The sequence below is a fragment of the Melanerpes formicivorus genome, unplaced genomic scaffold, assembly GCF_026170545.1.
Source record: "Melanerpes formicivorus ecotype bairdi unplaced genomic scaffold, bMelFor1.0.p_v2 SCAF_389, whole genome shotgun sequence".
Lineage (NCBI taxonomy): Eukaryota > Metazoa > Chordata > Aves > Piciformes > Picidae > Melanerpes > Melanerpes formicivorus.
Genome location: NW_027142741.1, coordinates 49,868 through 64,298, shown reverse-complemented (window position 1 = coordinate 64,298; position 14,431 = coordinate 49,868). Strand labels below are relative to the sequence as shown.

The following is a 14,431-nucleotide window of genomic DNA, read 5'->3' as shown; positions in this document are numbered from 1 at the left end:
GTGCTTCTTATTTCTTGGGCACAAGCAATTTTATTCTCTCCTCTTGTTTTCTTTCAGCACCAACACATTTTTCTCTGTACTTCTTTTTTCTTATGCACCATCCCTTTTTTTCTCTGTACTTCTTACTTCTTGGGCACCAACTATTTTATTCTCTGTCCTTTTCCCTCGGGCACTCACACTTTTATTCCCTGCACTTCTCTTTTCTCGGTCACCAACACTTTTATTCTCTGCACTTCTTTCTTCTCGGGCACTGAACATTTATTTTCTTCATTTCTTTTTTCTCAGGCATCAACCTTTTTTTCTCTTCACTTTCTATCTCTTGGGCACCAAGACATTTTTCTTCTGCTCTTCTTTATTCTCAGACACCAACCCTATTTTTCCCTGCACTTCTTTTTTTTTGGGGCACCAACCCAATTATTCCCTGTGCTTACTTTTTCTCAGGCACCAACTCTGTTATTCTGTGCACTCCTTTCTTCTCTGCCACAGACCGTTTTCTTCTTTGCTCCCCTTTTCTCTCGGGCACCATCCCTTTTTTCCTCTGGACTTCTTTTATCTCAGGCACCACCACTTTTATTCTCTGGGCTTTATTCTTGAGCACCAAATCTTTTTTTTCTAGTGCTTCCTGTGCTTCTTTATTCTCAGGCACCAACCTTTTTTCCTCTGCCCTTCTTTTTGCTCAGGCACCAACCCTTTTATTCCCTGCAATTCTTTTTTCTCAGAAACCATCCCCTTTGTTCTGTCCACTTAGAATAGAATAGAATAAACCAGGTTGGAAGAGACCTTCAAAATCATCACATCCAACCCATCATCCAACACAATATAATCAACTAAGCCATGGCACCAAGCAACCTATCAAGTCTCCTCCTAAACACCCCCAATGATGGCAACTCCACCACCTCCCCAGGCAGCACATTCCAATGGGCAATCACTCTCTCCATGAAGAACTTCTTCCTAATATCCAGTCTAAGGCTCCCCTGGTGCAGCTTGAGACTGTGTCCTCTTGTTCTGGTGCTGGTTACCTGAGAGAAGAGACCAACCTCCTCCTGTTTACAACCTCCCTTCAGGTAGTTGTAGAGAGCAATAAGGTCTCCCCTGAGCCTCCTCTTCTCCAGGCTAAGCAAAATCAGAACTCCCAGCCTCTCCTCATAGGACCTGTACTCCAAACCCCTCCCCAGCTTTGTTGCCCTTCTCTGGACACCTTCCAGCAAGTCAACATTCTTCCTAAACTGAGGGGCCCAGGACTGGACACAGTACTCAAGGTGTGGCCTAACCAGTGCAGTGAACATGGGCAGAATGACCTCCTTGCTCCTGCTGGCCACACTCTTCCTGATAAAGTCCAGGATGCCATTGGCCTTCTTGGCTGCCTGGGTGCACTGCTGGCTCATGTTCAGCCTACTATCAACCAGTACCACCAAGGATGCTTTCTGTCTGGCTGCTCTCCAGCCACTCTGACCACAGCCTGTAGCACTGCATGGGGTTGTTGTGGCCAATGAGCAGCACCTGGCACTTAGAGGGCCTCGGCCTCCAAACAGATGGAGGGGAGAGACAAATTGATTTGTTGAACCACACAGAACCAATGGCCTGGCAAGTTGAAGCCATGAGAGGATAAAGCTTTAGTAGATACAGGTGCCCAGAGTGCTCTGACACCATCCAACTATGAGGGGTGGAACCCATCTGTGTTTCTGGTATGACAGCAGGATCCCCACACCTGGATGTGTTGGAAGCTGAGTACTGGGATGCAAGCCACAGTTTGCTTTCACTTGGAGGCATGGAAGGAGTCACTGGACTCGATTGCCCCAGAACTGGAAACACAGCCCCAGCATTTGCATGGGCATGGACTGATCCAGACTGTGCTGGAACAGAGTGGAGCTGCAGAGCACCTGCAGTGAGCAGCCCTTTGGGTACTGCAAAGAGACCTCCTGTGGAGTGAGCATGGACAGTGCCTGAGGTGTGCTGCTGATTGCTGCTGGGCATGGCACAGGTGGCACAGGATGAGGGCTTGGCAATATCAAAGGTTAAGTTGAAAATTTGTTGCCATTACTCCACACCATCCTGCCTCATGCCACCTTCACAGAGACAGTGCTGGCTGGAGCAAAGTACTACAGGGCTTGAAGTTCAGATGGCAACATGAGAGGCTTCCTGTTCTGGTTGCTGCTGTTGGGTTCTGGCTCTCAGGTGCTGGCTCTTTGCTGAGAGGGAAGGCTGTAGGGGTTTAACTCCTGGCTGCTGCTGCTGACTGCTGTGCTTCTTTCTGCAAACAGCCTCAGGTCAGTGTGCACTATGTGATCTCATCTGGATTCAGCTCTGTTGATGTTGTCTCAAGTCCTTATCTCAACCCAGAGGGTTTTTTGATTTGGGGGTGTGTGTTATTTTTCCTTCACTTCTGTTTTGGGGGGAAGAAGCAGATTAACCTCTTCTCAGCTCTTCAACTTGTTCCAGCTCCAGAGTGGAAAGCCAACAGAAGCTTTCTGAGTTCTTCCAAAGATCTCCATCAGCTTCCCCCTACACCCTCCAAAGATCCCAAAAGTCAGTCCCAGGACCATCCAAATCCCAAACACCTAAGATCACCTGAAAATCCCTGAAGAATGTCTCTGAGATGCCCCTCAAGACTCCTCTGAGAACCTCATTGTCCTCTCCCTGAACTGGGCACACAGCTCCACCCCATCCCTCGGGAGCAAATGCCCCCAAAATTTGGGCATTGAGGCAGGAATGTCAGAAATAAAAGCAAACAGACAGGATTTGGGTAACTTTTGGGGTTTAATGAGACAATTGGTTAACGGACAGAGGATTTCTTACCCCAGGGAGACACAAAGCATTGGGGAAGAACCAGACAGACCCTGGCAAAGCCCTACCCAGCTCCACTGGGAGCTCCAGCTGTGCCGACTCAGCACTGTAATTGTTCTCATTAGCACTAATTGGTGTTCAGAAGGGCAGGAGATGTTTGTTGCTGCTGGTGTCCCCAGTCCCTGAGAATTGCAAAGGAAAAAGGGATGATTTTTGTGCTGGAAAGGCCCTCTCAGAAGGGTCATGATTACCCAACAGATTCTAGGTGGGCTTATGCCTCCCCTCCAGTGCAAGATGCTTTCTGGTGTGGGTGCAGCGGTGATTGCTGAGGAGTGTTTTCTGGATGAAGCTCTTACCGCAATCAGCACAATTGAAAGCCTTCTCACTGCTGTGGGTGCGGCGGTGAGCAATTAGAGTGCTCCTGTGGCTGAAGCTCTTGCCACAATCAGCACAGGTGAAAGGCTTCTCACCAGTGTGGCTCGTGAGGTGATCAATGAGATTGTCTCTGCGGCTGAAGCGCTTGCCACAGTCAGGACAGCTGAAATCTTTCTCACCGGTGTGGGTGCGGTGGTGGCGAATGAGAGCGCTCCTATGACTAAAGGCCTGGCCACACTCCGGACAGCTGAAAGACTTCTCGGCAGTGTGCGCACGACGGTGCTCTGTGAGGTTTCCCTTCTGGGTGAAGCTCTTGCCGCAGTCGGCACAGCTGTACGGCTTCTCACCGCGGTGGATGAGTTGGCGTTGGATGAATCCATTGCTCCTGGTGAAGCTCTTGCCGCACGCAGCACAGGGGAACAGATGCTCTCCAGTGTGGATGCGGCGGTGGATAGTGAGATAGGAGATTTGTTTGAAGCTCTTGCCGCAGTCCCCGCAGGGGAAGGACTTCTCAGTGCTGTGCACACTGCGGTGCTGAGTGAGGGAAGACCTGTGAGTGAAGGTCTTGCCACACTCCGCAGAGCTGTATGGCCTCTCACCGGTGTGGGTGCGGCAATGCTGGATATGCTCAGAGCTCTTGTTGAACCTCTTGCCACAGTCACCACAGACGAAGGGCTGGGGACCAGGGTAGGGGCAGTGGTGCTTAACCAGCTCTGAGCCAAGTGGGAAGCTCTGCCCACACTCACGGCACTGCTTGGGTGGCACAGAGGGACCTGCTCTGGCTTCATCCTCCTCTGCAAATTCCTTTTCCTCCTCATCCTGATCACCTTCATTCTCATGGTTATCCTCCTCTTCATATTCATCATTATCATAGTCATGATTCTGCTCAGCATCACCATCTTCCATCTTGTCCTCTACCTTCTCATCCTTCTCTCCCTTGGGGCTGCACTTGGGCTGCTCCAACTTGATCTCTGGGTGCTGCTTCTCCTCCCAGCTTTTGTCTGGGTCCTTCTGTGAGGCCATACTGTGGCAGAAAGGGGTCACAGCTCTGAAGTAGGTAAGATGGAAGCACCTGAGCCCAGGACCTCAAACCCTCAGATCCTGCCTGGGTCATGACACTCCCTGACTCCCAACACCTCCCAACACCCAGCTGGAGGAAAGAATGCAGAGGGGACCTCAAATATACAATTTTTGCAATGGTGTGGGCACAGACCTCTAATACCTGTGCTGAGACTCCAGGTTCCTGTGATCAGTGCCCTGAGGTACCCTGGGGCTTACAAGTGGTCCTGTCCTGCTCTCCTCAAGCCTGGTGGCATTGGCAGCGTGGTTCCTGGCCCAGGCCCTGTCCTATGATCTCTCCTGCCTCAGACAATGGAGGCAGCAGCACTGGCCAATGAAAGACCAAACCACCTCCAACCTTCTCCCACCACCCTCCAAATCCAAACCCCAAACATCACCTCCTGCCACACGACAGACACCCACAAGCCTAGGGAGTTCCCAAACTCCAACACCTGATGTGCCTCAGAGCCCCTGGAGGGGTGAAATGTGGTGGGCAGGAAGAGGTGGAGGAGGCTGGGAGGTGCCCTGGGACTCTGGGGCTGGGATCCTGCTGTTGCCCTACTCTGGGTTTCTTACCTGCTGGGCTGCTCCATGGGGCAGATCTGCAAACTCAGCTCTTCCCCAGCAAGCAGAAGCAGGGATGATGGAGAGAGAGGGACACAACTCCTGCCAAAGAGAAGCAAAGGTCTCAGAGGAGAGCACTGACCTGCAAGGGATGGCTCAGCACTGCCCAGGACCAGGCAGTACAGCTCAGACTTGCTGGGTGCAGCTCCCAAGCCCAGCAGCACAGCCACAGCACACAGCCAGGGCTGCTCAAGATGGGAGGCCTCAACAAGTGCAGACTCAGCTCCTCACCCCCACCACACCCATTCTGTGCTCAGCTCTGCCCTGCACACGCCTCTCTGCTGGCCACTCCCCAAAAGAAGATCAGAGCAGCCCTCAGGACACACACAAAGGGAGCTTCATGATCTCTGCAGATGTAGCAAAGGGGGAAGAGACATGGGCACATTCATGCTAAACCTCTTAAGCCCTCACTGGGATGCTGGAGGAGTCTCTGGCTCCTGCCCAAACCTCATACCTCCAGCACCCTTCACACACCTGCAGCCCAAAGAGACTCACTGGAAAGGGTTTGGCTTCCTTCTCTCCCTGACCATTTCTCTCAGCTTGCTCTTCCCAGTTCCCTGGAGCTGCCACTCCACATCCCCAAGAGAAAATGAGGTTTGGTGGGAGGGCACAGTGCCCATGGGCTGTTGTTCATCTCCCAGCTGGCACATGAAGAGCTGCAGCATAATTCACTCCTTTCACCTCCTAAAAAGCTGCCAGATTCTGCCATTTCCTGCACACACATTTGCACCTGGCCCTGGATCCTCTCCCCTATTTGGGGGAACAAGGCCAAATTCCTGCCTGACCATTCCCAGGCTCTTCCACCATTTCCAGCCCATCCATGGCCCTATTGCCTTGGCTGTCCCATGGCCCTGTGTCCCCCACCTCCACTGCCACTTCAGCTGGAAGGGTGGAGTGGGAAATGCTGTGGCTGAGGAAGCATCTAAGGAACTGGGCTGGAAGCAGCAGCACAAGAATGGAAGGGGCCTGAGACTAAAGGCTGGGATCAGCTGGAGGGCTGAAAGAACAGCACCAAGCCAAGGGGGGGTTACAGATGAGGGCTGGGGAGGGACCCGGCAGACACCTCAGGCAGGAAGTGAGGAGAGGAAGGGGGACAGAGAGGGAGTGAGACCTCAGGTGACTCCTGCCATGGGCTATGGCTGGGCTGTGTGGCTAGGAGCCCTGAGTGCCTGCTTGGGCTGTGCTGGATGTCAGGAGGGGTCAGGGGACTGTCCTCAGCCAAGCAGGGTTAGGGACTTTGAGCTTCTGGGGTCAGCTGCTGCCAGCACCATTGGAGGTAGGAGCCAGGCAGAGCCACACAGCTGCTGAACTAAGCCCTCCCACCCCCTGCAGCCTTCACCCTCCATCTCTCCATCCATTGCTCCAGCTCCACTCACTTGCTGCCCCCTCAGAGTCCCAAGGGTTCCACAACATCACCAGGGCTGATCTTTACAGCCAGTAGGTTCCAACAGAAGTCCCTGGATGAGAACATGGAGGAGAATACCTGTGGTGGGTGGAAGGCACTGGGATGTCTTACACAAGAGAGTAGAGACCTCCAGAAGGGACAGCAGAGTACAGAGGGACACCACAAAGTGTCATCTGTCTTAGTTCATTCCCACAAGGCCTGCACCCATTCTCTACAAAGGAACAGCACAGGATCTCCAACCTCCTTTGCCCTTCCTCTCTGCTCCCAGGAACATCTTCTGGGATCTCTCTCTGCAGAGGAGCTTTGAGGCCTTGGCAGTGCTGCCAACTGCGGCCTGCAGCGGCCTGGCTCACCTGGGAGCTGCCTACCAGAATCTGTAACTGCAGCTCTTGGGTATGGGGGAGGAGGGGCAGAGAGGCATGCGGGAGGGGGAAGGAATTTGGGGCCTGGGCTTCTGGCCTGCTTTGGTGGAGCTCTGGAGGAAGCTTTGGCCTAGGGAGGTTGCTTGGGTCCCGTGGCCCAGGCGCACTATGGATTGTTGTGGATTTGATGCTGCAGAGGGGGCCCAGGGCAACCTCCTGAGCTTCAACAAGAGCAAGGGCAGGGTCCTGCCCCTGGCCTGGCACAATCCTCACAATCAGGACAGGCTGGGGGAGGAGGGGATAGGAAGCAGCCCTGCAGAAAAGGACTGGGGGCTGCAGCTGGACAAGAAGCTGGACAGGAACAGACAGGGGGAGCCTGCAGCCCACAAGGCCAAGGGCAGCCTGGGCTGCACCAAAAGCAGCATGGCCAGAGATGGACAGAGGCCATCCTGGCACTTGGCTCTGATCTGCTGAGATTTCACCTGCAGCACTGCAGCCAGCTCTGGAGCCCTCAACACAGGAAGGACAGGGACCTGATGGAGAGGGTCCAGAGGAGGGACACAAAAATGATCAGGGGCTTGGAGCAGCTCTGCTACTAGGACAGGCTGAGGGAGCTGAGGGTGATGAACCTGGAGAGGAGAAGAGAAGACTCTGGGGAGACCTAAGAGTGACCTTCTGGTACCTGAAGGGGACTACAAGAAGGCTGCAGAGGGACTCTTTGCAAAGCCTGCAGGGACAGCACCAGAGGCAATGGCTTCAAACTAGAGCAGAGCAGATTGAGATTGGAGGTGAGGAACAAGTTCTGCACCAGGAGGCTGCTGGAACACTGCAACAGGTTGCCCAGGGAGGGGCTTGAGGGCCCAGCCCTGGAGAGGTTCAAGGTGAGGCTGGACAGGGCTCTGGGCAACCTGAGCTAGTGCAGGATGTCCCTGCTGACTGCAGAGGGGCTTGGACTGCAGCACCTTTGCAGCTCCCTCCCAACCCAAACCACTCTACGATTCTAGGAGTCTAAGGGCAGCCTCCAGGAGAGGAGGAAAAAGATGAGGCAGAGGAGGACAATAAAGAAGACAAGGAGGAGAAGAACCAAAATCCCTTCCAAACTCCTCCAAACCTCTGCCAAATTCCTGGAAAGCTCTTCCAGCTCTGCAGAGTTCATTCTCAAGAGAGCTGAGGGAGTTGCTAGGCTCAGGGATGTCTTGCACACTCTGCACAAATGCTCCAGAAGCTTTCCAAGTGCCCTCAAAACCAGCAGCACAGCTCTGCTGCCACACAATGCCAGGCTGCAAGGGACCCCAAGACTCAGCTGCTCCAACCTTGCCAGCTGACACTGGACTGGAAAGGAGCTGGCCCAGCCCCCTGCCAAGCTGAGCCTTCCAACTCTGCCCTGCAGGGCAATCCACCACTGCCCTGGGGAGATGATTCCAATGGCTGACTGGCAGGGAAAAGCTTTTGCCTCTGCAGGGCACTGTGCCACTTCAGCTCAACTCTTGCAGCAGCTCTTTGAGATCTGCCTTTGGAGCACCACAAACACTGAAGCACTGCTGTGCAAAGCAGCTCAGCTTCAACTTCCAACTGCCTAAACTCTCTCATTTTAAATTCAAGGCAGGGGCCAAGCTCACACCCAGCCCCCAAGCTCAAGAACCAGCAACTAAGGTCAGAGTCAGCTTCCAAGCCCAAGAATCCAGATCAGAAATGCAGAGCCAGACCCCAGGCTAAGAACCAGCAACTAAGGTCAGAGTCAGCTTCCAAGCCCAAGAATCCAGATCAGAAATGCAGAGCCAGACCCCAGGCTCAGAACCAGCTCCTAAGTTTACATCCAGGCCCCAAGCTCAAGAACCAGCAGCTAAGATCAGAACCACTTCCCAAGCTCAGAGCCAGCCCCTGAGCTCAAGAACCAGCAATTAAGGTCAGAACACTTCCCAGGCTGAGAGCCCCCTCCAGAGCTCACACCCAGGCCCCAAGCTCACAAGCCACCAAACCAAACCAGGTTGGAAGAGACCTTTAAGATCATCACGTCCAACCCATCAACCAATCCAATCCACCCAAACAACTAACCCATGGCACCAAGTGCCATCAAGTCTCCAAATAAGGTCAGAACCACAATAATAACCACAATAATAAGCAAATAAGGACAGAACCACATTCCAAGCTCAAGAGCCAGCCCCCAAGCTCAAGAGACAGCCACTAAGGTCCAGAACCTAGATCAAAAGTGCAGACTCAGCTCCCAAGCCAGCAACTAAGGTCAGAATCACTTCCCAAGCTGAAGAACCAGCCCCTGACCTCAGAGACAGGCCCTGAGATCAAGAACCACACCCCAAGCCCAGAGCCAGCAACTAAGCTCAAAACCCCTTTCCAAGCTCACACCCAGGCCCCAAGCTCAAGAGCCAGAAAATAAAATCAGAACCACTTCCCAAGCTCAAGAACCAGCCCCTGAGCTCAGAGCCAGCAACTAAGGTCAGAACAACATTCCAAGCTCACAGCCAGACCCCAAGTTCAAGAGCCAGCCCCTAAGCTCCAGAACCAGCAACAAAGGCCAGAACCAAGCTCAAGAGCCAGCAAGTAAGATCAGAACCACTTCCCAAGCTCAGGAACCAGGCCCTGACCTCAGAGACAGGCCCTGAGGTCAGGAACCACACCCCAAGCCCAGAGCCAGCAACTAAGGTCAGAACCACTTCCCAAGCTCACACCCAGCCCCCAGGCTCAGAGCCAGTTTCACAACTTTGCTTATTTCAAGTTCCCTTCATTGCACTTCTGCTAAGTGTCCAAATTGAAGCAGCCAGAGAATGCTTTGGGCTGGAAGGGACCCCAAAGATCAGACAGCTCCAACCCCCTGCCATGCCCACAGACACCTTCCACCACACCACGCTGCTAAAGCCCTCATCCAACCCCACCCTCAGCACCTCCAGGGAGGGGGCAGCCAGCACCTCCCTGCCCAACCTGCTCCAGGCTCTCACCACCCCCACTCCAAACTATTGCCTCCCAAGCTCCACTCCAAATCTGCCCTCCTCAACCTTCAATCCAGTCCCCTCAGCCCATCACTCCCAGCCCCTCACCGAAGTCCCTCCCCAGCTCTCCTGCAGACCCCAACAGCTACCACAAGGCTGCTCCAACCTCTCCCCACAGCCTTCTCCTCTCCAGCCTCAGACACAACTCTTACAGCCAACCCCCACAGGGGAGCTGCCACAGCCCTCCCACCACCCACATGGCCTCCTATGCACCCCCTCCAACAGCTCAACCTCCTGCCCCTCTTGGGGGCACCACAGCTGCACACAGCACTCCAGCTGGCAGCACACAATGCTGCCAGCACAAAAACCATTGCAGCAAAAGCCTCAAGCTGTGCTCAGCTGCCAAAACCAAAGGGACCTCAACTTGGCCACAAGAGAAAGGACCAAACTCAGCCAAGACACTGATCCAACACCCAAGGCTGCACAAAACAACCATCGGCAAAAGCTCCTCCTGCCCTGAGCCTTTCTGTGCTCAGGAGGCCTGCAGAGAAACTGAGAATCACTCTGCAACCCCCCAGGGAATCTTTGTGCCTCAGGAGATTGCAGAGCACAGAGGCCTTGGATGCCACCACCCCCAGCACAGCCAAACCGCCCCACAGCTGACACCGGCCCCAGGTGCTCCCAAGCTCAGGCTCAGCACAGCACCCACGCCTCACACCCCCATGGCACCCAGCACACAGCCTGCCCACAGCTCCCCCCCGCGCCTGGCCCTCAGCCCAGCCGCTGCCAGCACAGCAGCCTCCAAACCCCCAGGGCTCCCCCACACACCCCCACAGCAGCCTCTGCTGCAAGCCACACCCCACGCTCACCACCACCTCTCCTGCACACAGCAGCCCCCACAGCGCCGCTGCCAGCTCAGCTCTGCTGCCAGCCCAGCCCCCAGCACAGGGACACAGGGACACAGGCCACCGATCCCCCCTAGATACCTGCAGAAGCTTGCCCTCCACCAGCCCCACGGACCCCTGCACCACAAATCCTTCCCCAACCCAACCGACCCTCCCCAGCCGCCCCACAGAGCAGCCCTGCCCCACCACGCGGCGCCACCAGTCCCCCGTCCAGAGCCCCTCTACGTCTACGTGGACCACCCCAGGACCACCTGAGTTCACCAGCACCACCTCCCGAACCCCTCTAGGTCCACCCGGATCATCCCAGGACCCCCCAGCAGACCAAAGAAACCCCCCCAAACACACCGACAAATCTTCCAACCCCACCCACGGCACCCCAACCGCACAGACCCCTCCCAGAACAGCACAGATGACGCTCACTGACCCTGCACACCTCTGCTCTACCCCACAGCCCCCCTCCCCCTCCCACCCCGAATACCGCGGACCCCCACAGCTGCACAGAGGTCCCCCTCAATCACAGCGAACCGCCCCCCAACCGCACAGACCCCAAGCGCCAAGCTTGCAGAGCTCCCCCGCACCTCACAGACCCACCCCGTACCCCACGGATCTCCCCCGGATCCCACGGACCTCCAACCACATATGCCCAGAAGCCCCCAACCAAACCCCATCGGTTCCCCCTAAATCCCCGCAGAGGCTTCCCCCCGCCCCACCCCCACCGACCCCTGCCCTACATACCCCTCCCCAACCCAAGCGACCCTCCCGACCCCTCGCAGCCCCACAGAGAGCATTCCCTGATCCCCACCCCACGACCCCCAACTCAGCCCCAGAGACTCCCTCACCACACCTGGATCCCGGGACAAGAGCGAAGCAGCGAAGGAGAAGGAGGAAGAGCTCAGCGCACAGGGAGCCGCCGGCCCTGGCAGGCTGCTGGCAAACAGAGAGCGCTGGGAGGGAGACCCCGGCCCGGCCCCTCCGGCTGCTGCGGCCACGTGGGACGGGGAGCGGAGGCAGGTCGCAGTCTGGAACGGAAGTCCCGCCCACGGCCGGGCAGCCACAGCCAATCAGAGCCGCCGCAACAGCCCAAGCCATGTCAGTGGCGTTGGCCATGGGGGTGTAGTTTTTCATTCTTTGTGTATGCCTTTTGCAAATTGACAATGGCTGCCCTAGGCTGAACTGAAGCTCTAAGAGCTACAGGACAGACAGTGCTGCTCCTATTGCAGTGGAGGACACTGCCCTTGAAACCTTGCCAGACACTAACACGGCTCCTATCAAAGACACCTTGGTAGTCACAGTCAAAGCTGTGGCATCAATGAAGCCATTCAGCAGTGGCCTGATGGACGCACAGGTTGGTTACAAAGCAAAGCAGCTAAGACCTCTGCTCTCTTGGACCACTTGTAGCTGCAGGATTAAGGGAGAGAGGTTTGAGTTCAGGCTCAGAACCACACAGAAGATCCTTTCTGGCTCCAAAGAGACCAGTGGCACTTTCAAGGGAAGAGTCAACTTCTTGGGGGACAACTGCCTGTTAGGTTTGTGCTCAGGTCTCTGTAATGTGGACAGAAGGAACATGGGGTGATGGCACACACATCAGGAGGTCGTTTAGGTCACCCTCATGCAGCTGCTGGGGATACCCAATCAGTAAACCAGGACAGTTTAAAATGGTTTACAGACCAAAACAAAGAGCTAAGCCACTGAGAGAGACTGCTGGAATGACAAAAAGCAGCTTTAGAGAAGAAGAACACAGGACAGGGAGCAAATCTTCCATAATCAAGAGGTGCAGCTGGATGGAGAGAGAAACCTTAGCTGCTGCCTCCCAAAGACTACAAAAGGCACATTTGATGCTGCACAAGAAGCAACCTAGAGAAGTTGGGGAGGACTTGACAGCTGGTGCTCCACAGTCATGAAAATGTAACTGAAATGCATTGGGGTTTCAAACAACATCACCTCCCTGTCCCACAACATCTGGCCCCCAACTGAAGTGCTGTGGATCACTGCTGTCAAGAGTGAAGGAACAGAAGCAAGCTTGCCCAGACCTGAGCTGCTATTTGAATCAGGTTCATGGACCAATGGCTGGAGTTACCTATTAGCAGAGACTGAGACACTGAAACAGGGGAGCAGTGGAAAACCAAATTGCTGCAAACACAACACATGCTACATGAAAATCCAGCACACAGGAGCAGAGCTGTTAGCCTGAAACCAAACTTCATACAGGAACAAAACCAAATCCACTGGCACAGGTAACAAGAACTAACAGCCCCAAGGGAAAGACAGTAAGTGGAGATGGGAAGTCAATGTTGCTGCAAGAGGCCAGCTCCAGCAAGACATCAAAATGATTGTTAGGCAGCAACAGACTCAATCAGCACTGGTAACAAGCCCAACCCCGGGGACACTGCAAACGGAGCCTGGAAATAGCTCTGCAGAGGTGGGGTCACAGCAATTGCTAGATCCAGACCCTGGACAAAAGGCACAGGAAATTACCTTGCTGCTGCTGCCAAATACCCAACAACCCAACCCAGACTTCTCACCCTCTGGCGCATCAGAACTGAAACCAGGGACTCCCTTTGGATGCGAGGTGCTGGAGGGCGAGCGGCAGCTGCTGAGCTGCGGCGGGGCGGGAGGGGCTGCGGGGCCGGGGAGCGCTGGGGGCGGCGGCTATGGCTCAGGGACCTATTTGTGTCTCTGCCCTGCACAAGCGCTTTGGGGTCCTCCAAACCCCTCCTCAAACTTCCTCCTGCAGCCCCAAGTCCTCTCTCTCCAGCCTGCAGTCAGAACATTCTTCCTGAGCTGCGTTCGGCTCACAGCCTAAGGGAAAAAGCTCAAAGCCAACCTGAGACCAAACCAATCTGAGTGCAACCCGAGAGAGGCTGCTGCGAGGGCTGGAGGCAGCCCCAAGATGTTCCGCAGCAGGCAGTGGGAACCTGGGGACTCAAAGACAAAGGCAGGAAGGAAAACCTCAAGGCTGAGCTCCGCACGCCCCGCGCAGCTCCGGGGCCCAGCAGCTCAACGCTCCCCGGCTCTCAGCATGCCCCGGGGCCCGCCCAGACCCTTCCCCGCTCCGCTGCCACCGCCCGCAGCGCTCCGGCACCGCTGCCGCTCCCTTGGGCACTGCTGTTGGCTCTCTTGGTTCGGGGGGCAGTTGTACAGCTCAGAGAGAGGTGAAGCTGATCCACAGCCAACAGTATATTCCTATACTATATTTTCTTAAAAGAATGTCCTGTTTCCAGCTCATGCCTGAGTTTACAATTTTTATAGTTCTGGTAGGATTCTACACCACTCTTTCCAGTACACATCATTATCTTAATCAAAACTAACAGTAGTATTATCCAACAGTTAGGGAGATTAGTTTGCAAAGTCAATTCTTGACTAACATTTCAGTACCTATTTCCTTCCCATCTCTCAATAGTATCAACCAACAAACAAATCACAATTATCGATACAGCTTGAGCTTCAGGAGTCCCTGGGATTCAAGTTTCCATTCTTTTGCTGAAGTCTTCTTGACTCTGGTGTGGTGAATCCAAGCAGCTTGTTCCTTGATTTTGATGGCTGTGAAGGATGTCAATAACACCTGATATGGTCCGGTCCACTTGGGCTCCAGAGGGTTTTCTGAAAGAGATCTCACATAGACATAATCTCCAGGTTCCACATCATGGACTGGTCTGTCTAACCCTCTCACATTGGTTCCAATCACCTGTTTGTTAACAATGCTCAGGTTCTTATAAATTTGCTGAACATACTTGTTCAACATTTCCTCTCTAAATTGCCCTGGTTCAGAAGGGTCCATAGTTCCTACTACATAAGGTCTTCCAAACAGGATTTCAAATGGGCTCAACCCTTCCTTTATTCTTTGCTTAGTTCGAATTCGCAACAGGGCAATTGGTAATGCTTGTGGCCAAGGAAGGTTTGCTTCCTGTCCAATTTTTACTATCTGGTTTTTGATTAAATGGTTCATTTTCTCCACTTGCCCACTCGAATGTG

At 54.4% G+C, this 14,431-nt stretch overlaps 1 protein-coding gene across 1 annotated transcript; it reads right to left on the bottom strand.

Annotated features, from left to right (window-relative positions):
* Positions 1–2,738: 2,738 nt before the first annotated feature.
* LOC137459678 (zinc finger protein 883-like) lies at positions 2,739–11,566 on the bottom strand. The gene is made up of 3 exons (XM_068170451.1): positions 11,304–11,566; positions 4,795–4,884; positions 2,739–4,183 (listed from the first exon to the last, which is right to left on the bottom strand). The coding sequence occupies exons 1-3, from the start codon at positions 11,564–11,566 to the stop codon at positions 3,046–3,048; spliced, it is 1,491 nt and encodes a 496-aa protein (XP_068026552.1). The 3' UTR covers positions 2,739–3,045.
* Positions 11,567–14,431: the final 2,865 nt, after the last annotated feature.